Source organism: Carcharodon carcharias, chromosome 34 (assembly GCF_017639515.1).
Source record: "Carcharodon carcharias isolate sCarCar2 chromosome 34, sCarCar2.pri, whole genome shotgun sequence".
Taxonomy (NCBI): domain Eukaryota; kingdom Metazoa; phylum Chordata; class Chondrichthyes; order Lamniformes; family Lamnidae; genus Carcharodon; species Carcharodon carcharias.
Genome location: NC_054500.1, coordinates 4,318,146 through 4,332,343, shown reverse-complemented (window position 1 = coordinate 4,332,343; position 14,198 = coordinate 4,318,146). Strand labels below are relative to the sequence as shown.

At 53.0% G+C, this 14,198-nt stretch overlaps 1 protein-coding gene across 1 annotated transcript in view; it reads right to left on the bottom strand.

Annotated features, from left to right (window-relative positions):
* Nucleotides 1-5,791: 5,791 nt before the first annotated feature.
* The window catches only part of LOC121272692 (cytochrome c oxidase subunit 7A1, mitochondrial), a 54,496-nt gene continuing 46,089 nt past the window's right edge, over nucleotides 5,792-14,198 (bottom strand). Inside the window, exons 2-4 of the mRNA XM_041179419.1 lie at nucleotides 13,788-13,868; nucleotides 9,016-9,100; nucleotides 5,792-6,000 (exon numbers count right to left, since the gene is read on the bottom strand). Of these exons, the coding sequence (XP_041035353.1) occupies nucleotides 5,942-6,000; nucleotides 9,016-9,100; nucleotides 13,788-13,868 (225 nt within the window). The 3' untranslated portion in view covers nucleotides 5,792-5,941. The remainder of the gene's footprint in view (nucleotides 6,001-9,015; nucleotides 9,101-13,787; nucleotides 13,869-14,198) is intronic.

The window sequence follows — 14,198 nt, the reverse complement described above, 5'->3', positions numbered from 1 at the left end:
CCTGAGTAGCATTCTTCAGAAAGAAAATACCCCAGACAGCCTCCCATATTTAAAGACACAGCCCCATAAAAGGAAAGTCCCACTTATGGACTGCAGGCTGCAGAATCATTATCTTTTTTACTCATTCATGGGATGTGGTCTTCGCTGGCTGGGCCAGCATTTATTGCCCATCCCTAGTTGCCTTTGAGAAGGTGGTGGTGAGCTGCCTTCTTGAACCACTGCAGCCCATTGCACCTCACACACACACACACACAGACGCACACACAAGCACACACACACACACACACACACACACACACACAATCCCACACACACACACAGACACACAGACACGCACATGTGCACAACACACACACACACACACACACAGACACACACACACAGACACACACAGACACAGACCCACACACAGACACACACACACACAGACACAGACCCACACACACACACCCACACAGACACACACACACACGCAAACACACAGACACGCACATGTGCACAACACACACAGACACACACACACAGATACGGACACACACGCAAACATACACACATGCAGATACACATAGACATACACAGACGCACACACACACACGCAGACACACACAGATACACAGACACACACGCACACAGATACACACATGCAGACAGACACACACACACACACACAAACACAGACACACACACAGATACACACACACAGACACACACACAGACACAGATGCACACAGACACAGACACACACACACACACACACATGCACACACAGACACACTCAGCGGCTGAAATTTTCTGGTCCTGTTGGCATCAGGCATCATAGCGGGAGGGTAAGGGGGGATAGGGACAATATGCTGAAAAGGCCAAAAATCAGATTCCTGCCCTGCTCACCTGAATAATCCCCCCCCCCAACCCCCCACTGGAGCATCCAAGCACGTCAGTGTGATTACACCCCAACGTGTTTCACAACTGTACATAAGCGACCTGCACCTGGCGAGCTGCCCTTCACTCGGGACTTCGAGGTTTGTTTGCCTACCTTGCTTCAGGCAGCGCTCGTGGGCATCAGCGCCAGGCTTCACAGGCAGCACCACATCACTTTCAGAGGGATTCACGGGCGGGTCTCTACCCACCAGACCAGCCATAAGGCAGGGGGTGGCTTTTCAACGGCTGCAGGGCTGGGGCTTGTTTGGGGAAGGGGGAGAAGTGGCCTCAGGCAAGGGAAGAGGCTGCAGGGTGAGGGCTGTACTGGGGAAGGGGGGTATCCCAGGGTGTGTGTGGGGGGCACATGTTGACCTGTGCAAGTGGCCTCAAGAGTGTGAGGGCTGAGGAGGTTGTCTCCAGAGGAGATGAGGCCAGATGGAGATGTGAGGGTGTGTGTGAGAGAGTGAGTGGTGATGTCCCTTGAGCTGGCAGTGAGTGAGATGCCAGTGAGTGTGTGATGGGCTTGAGTGTGTGAGTTTACAGTGATGAGATGGTTGTCTTACCCTGGGGGCATGGATGAGATCCTTCATCCTCTTTCTGCACTGGATGACCAACCTCTTGTGTGCAGCATTGGCACTGACCACCTCTACCATCACCTCCCAGCCCGGGCGGTGAGACTGATGGGCCTCCTGTGTGGGGGTGGATGACATCACGGCATGGACTCCACAGCAACCAGAAGGTGTCCCAGGGATGTGTCACTCAACCAGGTGAGTCTTCTTGGCTCTTGGGGCCAGGTGCTCACTGGAGCAGGTCCTGGGCTGCGAGCATTGAGAAGTGTAAGTTTAAACTGCAGTTTAAATCTGGCGCCTGGTGTGAGGAAGAAGTGAAGGGACGGTGTGGTGGGCAATTCAGAGGCTGCCTGTCAGCGAGATGGTGTGTTTCCTGTGGCTGCATAAGTAATGAGGCAGGAATGGGACAATACATCGTGAAAAGCCACCATTGTGGCCAATGGGTAAGATGACCTTTTCCCCATCCACTCACATTTAGCGCAAATCTGGGATGATTCTGCCCACAGACAGACACACACACACACAGACACAGACACACACACACACACACACACACACACAGACAAACACACAGACAAACACACAGACACACACACACACACATACACACACACACACAGACAGAGACACACACACACATACACACAGACACACACACACACGGACACACATACACACACACAGACACACATACACATACACACACACTCACACAGACACAGACACACACATACACACAGACACACACACAGACACACACACGGACACACAGACACACACACACACACACTCACACAGACACAGACACAGACACACACACAGACACAAACACACAGACACACACACAGACACACACACACGGACACACATACACACACACAGACACACATACACACACACACTCACACAGACACAGACACACACATACACACAGACACACACACAGACACACACACACAGACACACATACACAGGTACACACACACAGACACACACACAAATTGGCACAGACGCACATTGACACAAAGGCACACACTGACACAGACACACAGACATAGACACACTCTGACATTCTGGCTGCTCTCTTGCAGGACAATTGGCCCACAACAGGTGAGAAAGCCAGAAGAGGAACAGGATGTACACATCTCCTCAGCTCCCTGGACCAGATGGATCATATGAAGCTGGATAGGGAGTCAGTGGTATCCAGTCAGTGGACACCTCCTGAACGAGGTTTCTGCCTCCTGCACCTTCTCCACTAACTCCTCACCCTCACCCTTTAAGGTGCCATGAAACAGAAACTGCCGATGGTGTGACAGTGGGCCCCCTGATTTCCTCCCCACACACATCCCCCTCCCCTTTTGTTTTTGTGGTTTCAGACAGTCAGGAGCTGTCTCCCCTCAGCCTCTGCAGAGACAACGGAAAGCGAGAGGAGGGAGAGAGCTCTGGGGAAGAAGCCATCACTCATTCTAACTCCATGGACACCAACTCAGAGACTGGCACAAATGTCAGAGGAGGGTGTGCACGTGGTGAATCACTGGGCACGAGGAGGGCGTGCACGTGGTGAATCACTGGGCACGAGGAGGGCGTGCATGTGGCGAATCACTGGGCACGAGGAGGGCGTGCACGTGGTGAATCACTGGGCACGAGGAGGGTGTGCACGTGGTGAATCACTGGGCACGAGGAGGGTGTGCACGTGGTGAATCACTGGGCACGAGGAGGGCGTGCACGTGGGGAATCACTGGGCACGAGGAGAGCGTGCACGTGGTGAATCACTGGGCACGAGGAGGGCGTGCACGTGGCGAATCACTGGGCACGAGGAGGGCGTGCACGTGGCGAATCACTGGGCACGAGGAGGGCGTGCACGTGGGGAATCACTGGGCACGAGGAGGGCGTGCACGTGGCGAATCACTGGGCACGAGGAGGGCGTGCACGTGGTGAATCACTGGGCACGAGGAGGGCGTGCACGTGGGGAATCACTGGGCACGAGGAGGGCGTGCACGTGGCGAATCACTGGGCACGAGGAGGGCGTGCACGTGGCGAATCACTGGGGATGAGGAGGGCGTGCACATGATGAATCACTGGGCACGAGTAGGGCGTGCACGTGGCGAATCACTGGGCACGAGGAGGGCGTGCACGTGGCGAATCACTGGGCACGAGGAGGGCGTGCACGTGGGGAATCACTGGGCACGAGGAGGGCGTGCACATGGCGAATCACTGGGCACGAGGAGGGCATGCACGTGGCGAATCACTGGGGATGAGGAGGGCGTGCACATGATGAATCACTGGGCACAAGGAGGGCGTGCACGTGGCGAATCACTGGGCACGAGGAGGGCATGCACGTGGCGAATCACTGGGGATGAGGAGGGCGTGCACATGATGAATCACTGGGCACGAGGAGGGCGTGCACGTGGCGAATCACTGGGCACGAGGAGGGCGTGCACGTGGGGAATCACTGGGCACGAGGAGGGCGTGCACGTGGCGAATCACTGGGCACGAGGAGGGCGTGCACGTGGCGAATCACTGGGCACGAGGAGGGTGTGCACGTGGGGAATCACTGGGCACGAGGAGGGCGTGCACGTGGCGAATCACTGGGCACGAGGAGGGCATGCACGTGGCGAATCACTGGGCACGAGGAGGGCGTGCACGTGGCGAATCACTGGGCACGAGGAGGGCGTGCATGTGGGGAATCACTGGGCATGAGGAGGGCATGCACATGATGAATCACTGGGCACGAGGAGGGCGTGCACGTGGCAAATCACTGGGCACGAGGAGGGCGTGCACGTGGGGAATCACTGGGCACGAGGAGGGCGTGCATGTGGGGAATCACTGGGCACGAGGAGGGCGTGCACGTGGCGACTCACTGGGCACGAGGAGGGCGTGCACATGACGAATCACTGGGCACGAGGAGGGTGTGCACGTGGTGAATAACTGGGCACGAGGAGGGCGTGCACGTGGGGAATCACTGGGCACGAGGAGGGCGTGCACGTGGGGAATCACTGGGCACGAGGAGGGCGTGCACATGATGAATCACTGGGCACGAGGAGGGCGTGCACATGATGAATCACTGGGCACGAGGAGCGCGTGCACATGATGAATCACTGGGCACGAGGAGCGCGTGCACGTGGCGAATCACTGGGCACGAGGAGGGCGTGCACGTGGGGAATCATTGGGCACGAGGAGGGCGTGCACACGATGAATCACTGGGCACGAGCAGGGCCTGAACGTGACGAATCACTGGGCACGAGGAGGGCGTGCATGTGGGGAATCATTGGGCACGAGGAGGGCGTGCACACGATGAATCACTGGGCACGAGGAGGGCCTGAACGTGACGAATCACTGAGCACGAGGAGGGCGTGCATGTGGGGAATCATTGGGCACGAGGAGGGCGTGCACACGATGAATCACTGGGCACGAGGAGGGCGTGCACGTGGGGAATCACTGGACACGAGGAGGGCGTGCACGTGGGGAATCACGGGGCACGAGTGAGCTGCAGTCAGGACAGGGTGACAGCTCAGCTCATGGGTGAACCCTCCGGAGAGTGGGGCACCCCAGTGCTGCAGGGGACTCAGATGAGGGCCCTTTTGGAATGGGGTACACGGGACACTGATGCACACAGGCAGCGAGGCACTTGGTGAATTGGCACGCCTGCCCATGGTCACTGACCAGGAGCATGGTGGAGTCCAACTCCGCTGTGGCAGGAGGCGTTGCTCAGAGCTTGGAGCCCATTGTGGAAGTGGTGGCACAGCCAGGCTGGGTTATGACGGAGGGTCTGCTGGCCAACCTCTCAGCTTCCACTGCCACAGAGACTGCTCGATCCCCCCCACCCCCCACCCCCCCACCCGAGTGGGGGCTCAGACTGACGTCACGAGGTCCATGCTTTGTTGCCATGCAGGCTGCACCCTGGCTGCGGGTATCAGTGCTCAAAGGGGGGCCTGCGAGACTCATGCAGCGGCCCAGCTACCACAGGTTAGCAGGTACGCCGAGGTACCGCGGGATTGGCAGTGGGTCCGCTGCCCTCGCTCCGAATGGCAGCATTCGTGCTACCGCCACTGCCCACATGACCAGTGCCCTTGCCCCTGCCTCACCGTCAGTCAGCCCAGGTCACCCGATCCTGCTCCAAGTCTCACCTCCTGACACAGCTGCAAATAGCTCCCGTAGTCCATCCTGAGCTCAGTTTAATCCAGCATGGGCTGGGCGGGTAGTAAGGGGTCAGCAAACTCACTCAAGCGACCATCACTCGCAGACCGACCAACACCTTAAGGATCTGTTACTCCAAAACCCAGAAAACACCAGAGTCCAACCTGTTCCTTTAACGACATTTTAATGGTAACCACAGGCACAAATGGGAACACAGTGGTTATGGCACACGGGATGACTGTTGGTTTCCTTCATTTCAGCAGAGTTGCAATCGAAGGCAAAGCTTCGACCGGCCCTGCTTGGCTCCCCACTCTCCCTCATTTCTTTCCTCGAGGCAGAGCAGCCTGAAATAAATGATAGAGTGAGAAGCAGGTACCTGGGGAAAGAGCAAGAAAAGATTAGTGAGGAGCGAGTGTGATTATCAACAAAAATAAAGTATTACCCTAAGTGAAAGTGTTGTCAATAATTACAGCACATCCCTCCAAGAAATGGAAAAGGAGGATAATCATTGTTATAAGCAGAGCACAATCATTACTCTGGTGTTCAATTGTGTTGTGTTTGATTACGTGAGCCTGTTACTATCGATGCTCACTGTGCTTGATTGATTAGGTCTGGGTGTGGACTCACAGAAAAGTAAACAAAGCTGTAGAAAGAGCTGGAAGCCTGGGCTGAAGCATGGAGCAGACATTTTAAAGCACTGTGAATAAAATCATTAGAGACATAAAAACTAGTGTCATCTCCACATAGCTCGGAGGTGTAAAATATACAATTACTGCAAAGGTCACGCAATCATTACTGACCACAACACAATCATTTATGCACTCTACTCACTGTCAATACCTAATAAATCCCAATATTAGTGAAGAGAGAACACAATCGTTAATGGAGATATCCAATATTGAAAAGGACCTCCTAACCAAGTGGGAATGCTTCCTGCTTTTCTCTCTCTTTCTCTCCAGAGGTGGTGACCATCGCTGGGGCACAGGGAACAACTGACACCCAGCTCCACCCCAGCTCATTACCCAGGCACTAGGCTAAACAGCGATTGGTATTCATTTGTTGAAGGATTCTTCCGATCTTCCACCTTAACCACAGCAGAAGATCCGATAACCACCAGGGAAATGCCTTAGACATAAGAAGTGAGGTGGGGTAGGTTTGGCATTCATTCAGTTAGGGTCAGAGTGATCTCCTGAGCTCATTTTGATTCAGTGAGGGGGAGAGGGAGGGGGCCAGAGAGAGATTTGTTTTTCCCTAATTGACTTGGGTTTTTATCTGGTTTATATGCAGACGCTTCCATTTGCTTCAATCCCCACCACAAACCCTGTTCCTCTGCCTCTGACTCCATCCCTCTCCCTGAATACAATCTGAGGCTGAACTGGACACCAGGCCTTCAGCTACCTGGGCCCGGAGCTCTGGAATTCCCTCCCTCTCTATCTCTCGCTCTCCTTCAGGACCCTTAAAACCAACCCCTTTGATTAGGCTTTTGGTCACCTCTTGTAATGGGCTGGGGGCTGGATTTAAAGGGGGCGATGTGGCCCCCCCACCTCTCGCACCCTCCTCCACCATCCCCCAATCCACCATCCCCCACCCCTCCCCCCGCCAGCCACGGGAAGTCCACCCACAATCCCGATGACTGCCCTGCAGCAATTTCACACTGGGAGCAGCGTTAAACGCTTGAAAGGGAGTCTCCCGCCTGAGAGAGCTGCCGGCCAATCGGGAGAGATGGTCACTGCTGGGTCTACAGGCAGTCCCATCGGGCTGAGGAGCCCAGGTAAGCCTGGGTTGGGGGTCTCACTGGGCCTGCCAGTCTGTCTCAGCCAAGGAGCTGGGTGGAAGGAGGGTGGGGTGGTGGTGGGCGGGGGGGGGGGGGGGGGGGGTGCGCAGGTTAAAGAGGTCAGTGGGAGGGTTAAAAGTGGGGGGTGGGGGGGGTTAGGATGACTATTGGTGGTGGAGTGAGCTCACCGCTGATGGACAAAGGAGGCCCCATCTCTTGCTTGACACCAGCCTGCAAAGCTGTAGGGCTTCCCACAGAGTGTAGGCCTCCCCCAAAACACGAGGCCTATTGATTGCCCATCAATTGGCCACTTTGTTTTATATGATTGTTCATGGGATGAGGGCGTCACTGACACTAGTTTTTATGTCTCTAAACGGTTTTATTTACAGTGCTTTAAAATGTCTGCTCCATGCTTCAGCCCAGGCTTCCAGCTCTTTCTTCAGCTTTGTTTACTTTTCTGTAAGCCCACACCCAGGCTTAATCATTTATCGCCCATCCCTAATTGCCCTTGAGAGTTGAATGACTTTCTGGGCCATTCCAGAGGGCATTTAAGAATCAACCACATGGCTGTGGGTCTGGAGTCACATGTAGGCCAGACCCAGGTAAGGATGGCAGATTTCCCTCCCTAAAGGACATTAGTGAACCAGACGGGTTTTTACAGCAATGGTTTCATCATTAGACTTTTAACTTCATATTTTTTATTGAATTCAAATTTCATCACCTGCCGGGTGTGAGATTCAAACCCAGGTTCCCCAGAGCATTACCCTGGGTCCCTGGATTACTAGCCCAGTGACAATACCACTGTCTCCCCCCCACCCGCCTTGGCCCAAGGCTGGCCAGGCTCCTTACCTACCCATTGCCCATTGTAATGTGGGTCACAGGTCAGGGGTGGGTGGCCAGGTCACTTGTTATATTTTATGAGGCCACCCCCCCACCACCACCATCTTCAAATGGGCTGGCAGGGGCACGGGGGTGGGGGTGGGGGTGGGGTGCTGTAACTTTCACCCCTCTGTCTTTATAAAGCTCCTGTGAAGCCCCTCGGGGCATTTTCACCTCACTTGACAAAAATCAGGCATGGACCACAGGCCCATATTGCCCCGAGTATTGATGTAATCAGCCTGCTCGAGGGGATTGAAGGATTTGACCTGGTAGAAAGGGAGAAACTATTTCCTCTGGTCGGGGGAAGTGGGGGGGAAGCCCAGGACAAGGGGGCAGAACCTTAAAACTGGAGCCAGGACGTTTGGGGGTGTGGGGGGGGGGTGGGGGAGGTGATGTCAGGAAGCATTTCCTCACACAAAGGGGAGTGGAAATCTGGAACTCCCTCCCCCAGAAAGCTGGGGCTAAAGTGAACATTTCAAACCTGAGGCTGATAGATTTTTGTCGGGGTTAAAGGATGTGCGGGTGGATGGAGTTAAAATACAAGTTAGCCTATGATCTCATTGAATGGTGGAACAGACTCGGTGGTGGGGGTGGGAGAGAGATTGAATGGCCCTAAAGTAATGTTACGCTGCTGGAGGGAGGGAGGGGGTTGGGATGGTTGGGGCGGCTGCTCTCAGGGTGGGGTGGAGAGGGGGGACATGTTTGTACCATGCTACACTCCCAGTCACTCGTGCTCACCTCCGACTGTGATTGCCATGGTGATGCGGTAGAGCACAGCGTCCACTGTCCCTCCCTTCAGGTGCACGGGGAGATCATTGTCTGCCTGAGATAAGACACCAAACAGCATTGAGAAACAGCAGGACCTCTCCAAGCCTCTCTGCCGTACGGTGCTAAACTCTAAACAGACGCAGATGTAGATTTTTAAGTTATAGAAAGAAAAATAGCTCACATTTGGATAGCAAAATCAGAACATCTTTTACCAGTTGGTGTGGTGTAGCCTCGGTTGTGGTGGTCTTGAGGAGAGGGGTCGGCTCAACCTCGGTGGGCGTGGCTAATCCCAAGTATATCCAATCCCCAATCCCAGTCCTGGGAAATCCAATCCTGGGGGTGGGGCAGGGGTATGGGAGGGAGCTTGTGGGAGAGGCGTGAGTGCAGCTCCTACAACACTCAACGCCCAAAGGGAAGGTCTGTCATAGGGCAGAGAGCAGGAGAGATTAAATGACCAAAGGCTCCCTGTTGCAAAAAGGAAGTGGGAAAAAAAGACAAGTAAAGAAAAAAAAAGATGTGCCGAGATGAGGTATGAATGGCAGGGTCGCAGCTGCCTAAACGCAAAGGAATGTGTTTAAGAAATGAGAGAGAAAAGCAGAACCTGCAAAAAATAAAGGACACAAAACAAAATGGGGCAGAGGGTTCGATGTGAAATTGTTGAACTCAGTGTTAAACCCAGTCGAGTGCCCAGTTGAAAGATGAGGCGCTGTTCCTCGAGCTTGTGTTGAGTTTCATTGGAACACTGCAGGCCAAGGACAGAGAGGTCAGAGGTGGAGGATTCAAATGGTAGGGCGGAGTCACGCTTACAGGTTGAGTAGAGGTGTTGTACTAAAAAGGTCACCCAATCTGAGTTTGCCTCCCCATTGCAGAGGAAACTGGGTTGTGGGCAGTGAAAACACTATACCAAATTGACAGAGGTACACGTAAATCACTGTTTCACTTGGAAAGAATGTTTGGAGCCTGGGACAACGGGAAAGGAGAAGGTAAAAGGGCAGGTTTTGTATCCCTTGTGCTTGGATGGAAAGATGCCCATTGTACCTGTGCCAGCTCTTCATGTGATGACCCCCAGGATCCACTGTGCGACACTGTCACCACCTCCCTTCCCTCTGCGTCACGTGTCGAGGATAACCCTCAGCCAAATCCTTCCATGACCTGAATCCTCCCTTCCCTCCCAGAGTTCATGTTTCTTGTCATGAGGCTATGTCCCCTTAATTTTGAAAATGTGGTTTTCAAACTTCCAACTGACTGGAAATTTTCCAGTTTGAACTGAGACAGAACAAACTGCGAGGCCACCTTCCAAGATGAAGGTGAAATAGAAAGAAACCTTCAGACCCATCGAAATCCATCACTGTCTAAGGAAGAGGCATTAAAATGCAAAGGGCTGTATAATGAAACAATGGCTGCCACAGGCAGACCCATCCAAAGCCCCTTGGAAATACACAATGGGTGAAGTATTTTAGACCAGGCTGCAGCCATTGCAGAGAAGGATTTCGAGGATGTTTTCAGGATGGGAATCTGGCTGGAAGCTGGACTCTCTCTCTCTCATTCTCTATCTTTTGGAGCAAGTGTATTACCGGTTTAGAAGCCAACTTTACGACAGATCTTCCAGTGAGCCGAGATTTCGTAATAATTGCAGCATCTTCTATACCTGACTCCAACCACAAAACCAGCTAATCCAAATCATCCACAACATTTAACAATCTAAGCCTCAAAGCACAATCAAAGGACACTTACCTGTCTATTAATTTCTTTATTGGACTCAACTTCCCTTTTTTCTGATACCGCCTCTCTGATGTTGCATTTTTATTATTTTTTCCTTCTGGTTTAGTGGTTAATAAATTCACTCTTTCTTTGACTCAAGGAAACCCTGTTTAATTGGCTCCTTATTGCTCACAGTTTCAATAGTTAAATACATTCGGAAAAGGCAAATCCTCGTGAAAAAAAAAACACTGAAACCTTTGTTGTGAACAACTGAGGAGTTTGAATAGAGGAGGAGCCAGTTCACCCCTTCTCACCTGGTGGTAACACCCTGCCCGCTGGCTCTGGGGGATGGGAATGGTTGGCAGGCTCCAGGCTCTAGTCTTCTCAAGAGACGAGCAAGAGGCTGTCCACCTCGACAATCATGGCACATCTGACTCCATGCCATCCCACCCATCCCCCCTCCCCTCCCTCCCCTCCACTGTACCCGCTTCCCTCCCTCCCCTCCCCCACTCCCCTCTCCCTCCCCTCCCCTCCCCCACTCCCCTCTCCCTCCCCCTCCCTCCCCTCCCCAATCCTCACATTCCTCCTCCTCCCCGCCCCCCTCTTCCCTCCCCCACTCCTCCACCCCTCTCCCCTCCACCCCCTGTCGCCTCCCCCTCCCCCTCCCTCCCCTCCGTCCCCTCTCCTCCTCCCCCCTCTCCCCCCCCCCCGCCCCTTGCAGCCAACCTCCCCAGGAAGAACACTCCTTGGGGCGGGAGTATGAGGGAGAGGCAGAAGGCAAGGTCCCAGCTTTAGGTTTGCACTGCCCTTTCCTCTTTAACACTCTCCATCCGATGGACTCCGGGGAACAGCAGCACTTGACAAGATAGTCTTGTTAACCTAACGTTTGCCAAATGGCTCCATTGGAGCCGACAGTTGGAGTTTTTAGTGGGATTTGCATAGGATGTTCCAAAAAGCAGCAGGAAGTGTGAAGGGTTCCAGCCCTGGGTGCTCATCAGGCAGGGCAGGGAGAGCATGTGCTCAGTCCTGGGCTGAGTGGGACATTCAGGGACTTTGCAGTAATCAGGGTGCCCGTACAGGACCTGGGCTATAACCTCACCTTCCCATTGGCCAGGACAGCTGATCACCTGGACTGAGAGAGGTGAGAGACTGATGGTGGCTCCTGTGGTGCCCTCAGGATCCAATCACTTACTGACCTGGGTTTAGCTCAATGAAAGCTGTGGGTTCAAACCCTACACCAGAGATTTAAGCACCTAATCGAGACTGACACTCCAGTGCCGTACTGAGGGAGCACTACACTGCTGGGGGTGCCGCTCACCTCGTGAGAGGAAAGGCCCCCATGGCTATACGTGCAGAGGAGCTCTGCCCAGTCTCCTGTCTAATGTTTATCCCTCAACCACCATCACTAAAGCCAATAATCCACTCATTATCACATTGCTGCTTGTGGGATCTTGCTGTGCACAAGTTGGCTGCTGCGTTTCCTACATCACAACAGTGACTGCGCTTCAAAAGAACTCTTTATTGGCAGTTTGCTTTTTTGGGAAATCCTGAGGACATGAAAGGTGCTATAGAAATGCAGGTTCTTCATTTCCCCAAGGATTATATCTAACAGCTCCCCACATCACCGGGACTTGCTCTTCCTCCTCTGAGATCTGGTGTCCTCCTCCTGCCGATGTCCAGGTGGCTCGAGGGCTCCAGGGATGTTGCTGCAGATTAAGACCTCGCTCAGCGGGTGCATTAACATGGAGTTTGCAGAGAGAAGAGCAGATCCAACATTAACAATGAGTGAGGCTACCAGCCCTCTGTGCAGCAACCCATTCACATCTGCACCGATAAGGTCATCTGAAAGTAGCCAAGGTTCATGCTGACTTTGGTCAAGGAGATGGGCAGCAGCCTCAAGTAGGACCACCTCAGGCTCCAAAAGCAACGGGCTTGGGAGCCACTTGACCCTCACTGTGAAGCTCAGCTGTCAACCACAACTGGCTCACACCCAGGGGAGGGAGCTGGGATAATTAGCAAAGACAACAGCAGAGAGGCAGCCATGTCACCAGGGGTGAGGGACTTCAGTTAATGTGGGGAGAATGGAGAAGCTGGGATTGTTCTCCTTAGAGCAGAGAAGGTTAAAGGGAGATTTAATAGAGGCGTTCAAAATCATGAGGGGTTTTGTGAGGAGTAAATGAAGAGAAACTGTTTCCACTGGCAGGAAGATCGATAACCAGGGGGCACAGATTTAGGATAATTGGCCAAAGAATCAAGGAGGAGATTATTTTGAGCACAGTGAGTTGTTGTGATCTGCAAAGCACCACCTGAAAGACTGGTGGAAGCAGATTCAATGCCAAACTTTCTTAAGGGGAATTGGCTAAATATTTGCAGAGGGAAACCTTGTCGGGCTAGGGGGGAAAGAGCTGGGGAGTGGGGCTAATTCTTTCAAAGAGCCAGCACAGGCACGATGGGCTGAACAGCCTCCTCCTGTGCTGTAAGACTGTGAGATTCTTTGACACAGGATAAAGAACGTGGCTTTCATGTTTTTTTTCAGCTTCTCAGCCTTGTCTCCTGCTCGGAGGAGGATTCTCGCTGCTGTTCCAGGTCAACGTGCGGAGAGGAGGAAATCTGCCCCCAAGGTCCTTTAACGCTGTTGTCTATCCGTCCGATAGCACCTTCACACCCATCCCAAGGATGACCCTTGAACCCGAGCGCTCAGGCTGCAGACTCAAGCAGACTCTGGGAGAGTTCACTTATCCAGCACATACCACGTTAACCATCATCGAAAGCAATGCTACTTCTGTCATGGGATGATTATCTACAACACTGTTTCCCTCAGCATAAAGACAGCAAAAAAAAGAGTGGACAGAGAGAGGGGAAAAAAAGACAGGAAAGGTTTTAAAAGTTTAAAAAGTCTAGAAATATTTTCCACCAATTCACAGGCCCCTTTCGGGACCTCCATTTTGACTGGCATGTCACCTTAAATCGTGTCTCATGACATGAATTATTATTTTTGTCCAAATTCACTATTAATTAAAATTGCTCAATGTCACTGGTACCTGAAAGATCTTCTGATATTCCGGCACTTTGTTTTTTAACTGGTTTCTGACTGTTGTGGAGAAAGATCTAGAGGCTAGAGCCTGAGGGAGGAAAGAGAAAAGGCAATGTCACTCCTCAGCTGTACATGACGCCTGTTGCTACGCTGTCCACTGAACTTTCCAGACCCTGTGGGACCCTGGTATCCTGAGTTAACCGGGATCTTCCGCCCCGGCCACTTTCTGAACTGGCTTAACCAGATTGTTCGCAACCTCGATATCATCTCTGACCCTGAGGTGAACTTCTAACCCCATACCCTCTCTGTCACAATGACTGCTTACCTCGATCTCTGTTAAAGCACCTGATTCCATCCATGCCTCAGCTCATCTGCTGCTGAAACCTTCATTCGTACCTTTGTTACCTCCGCACTCAAC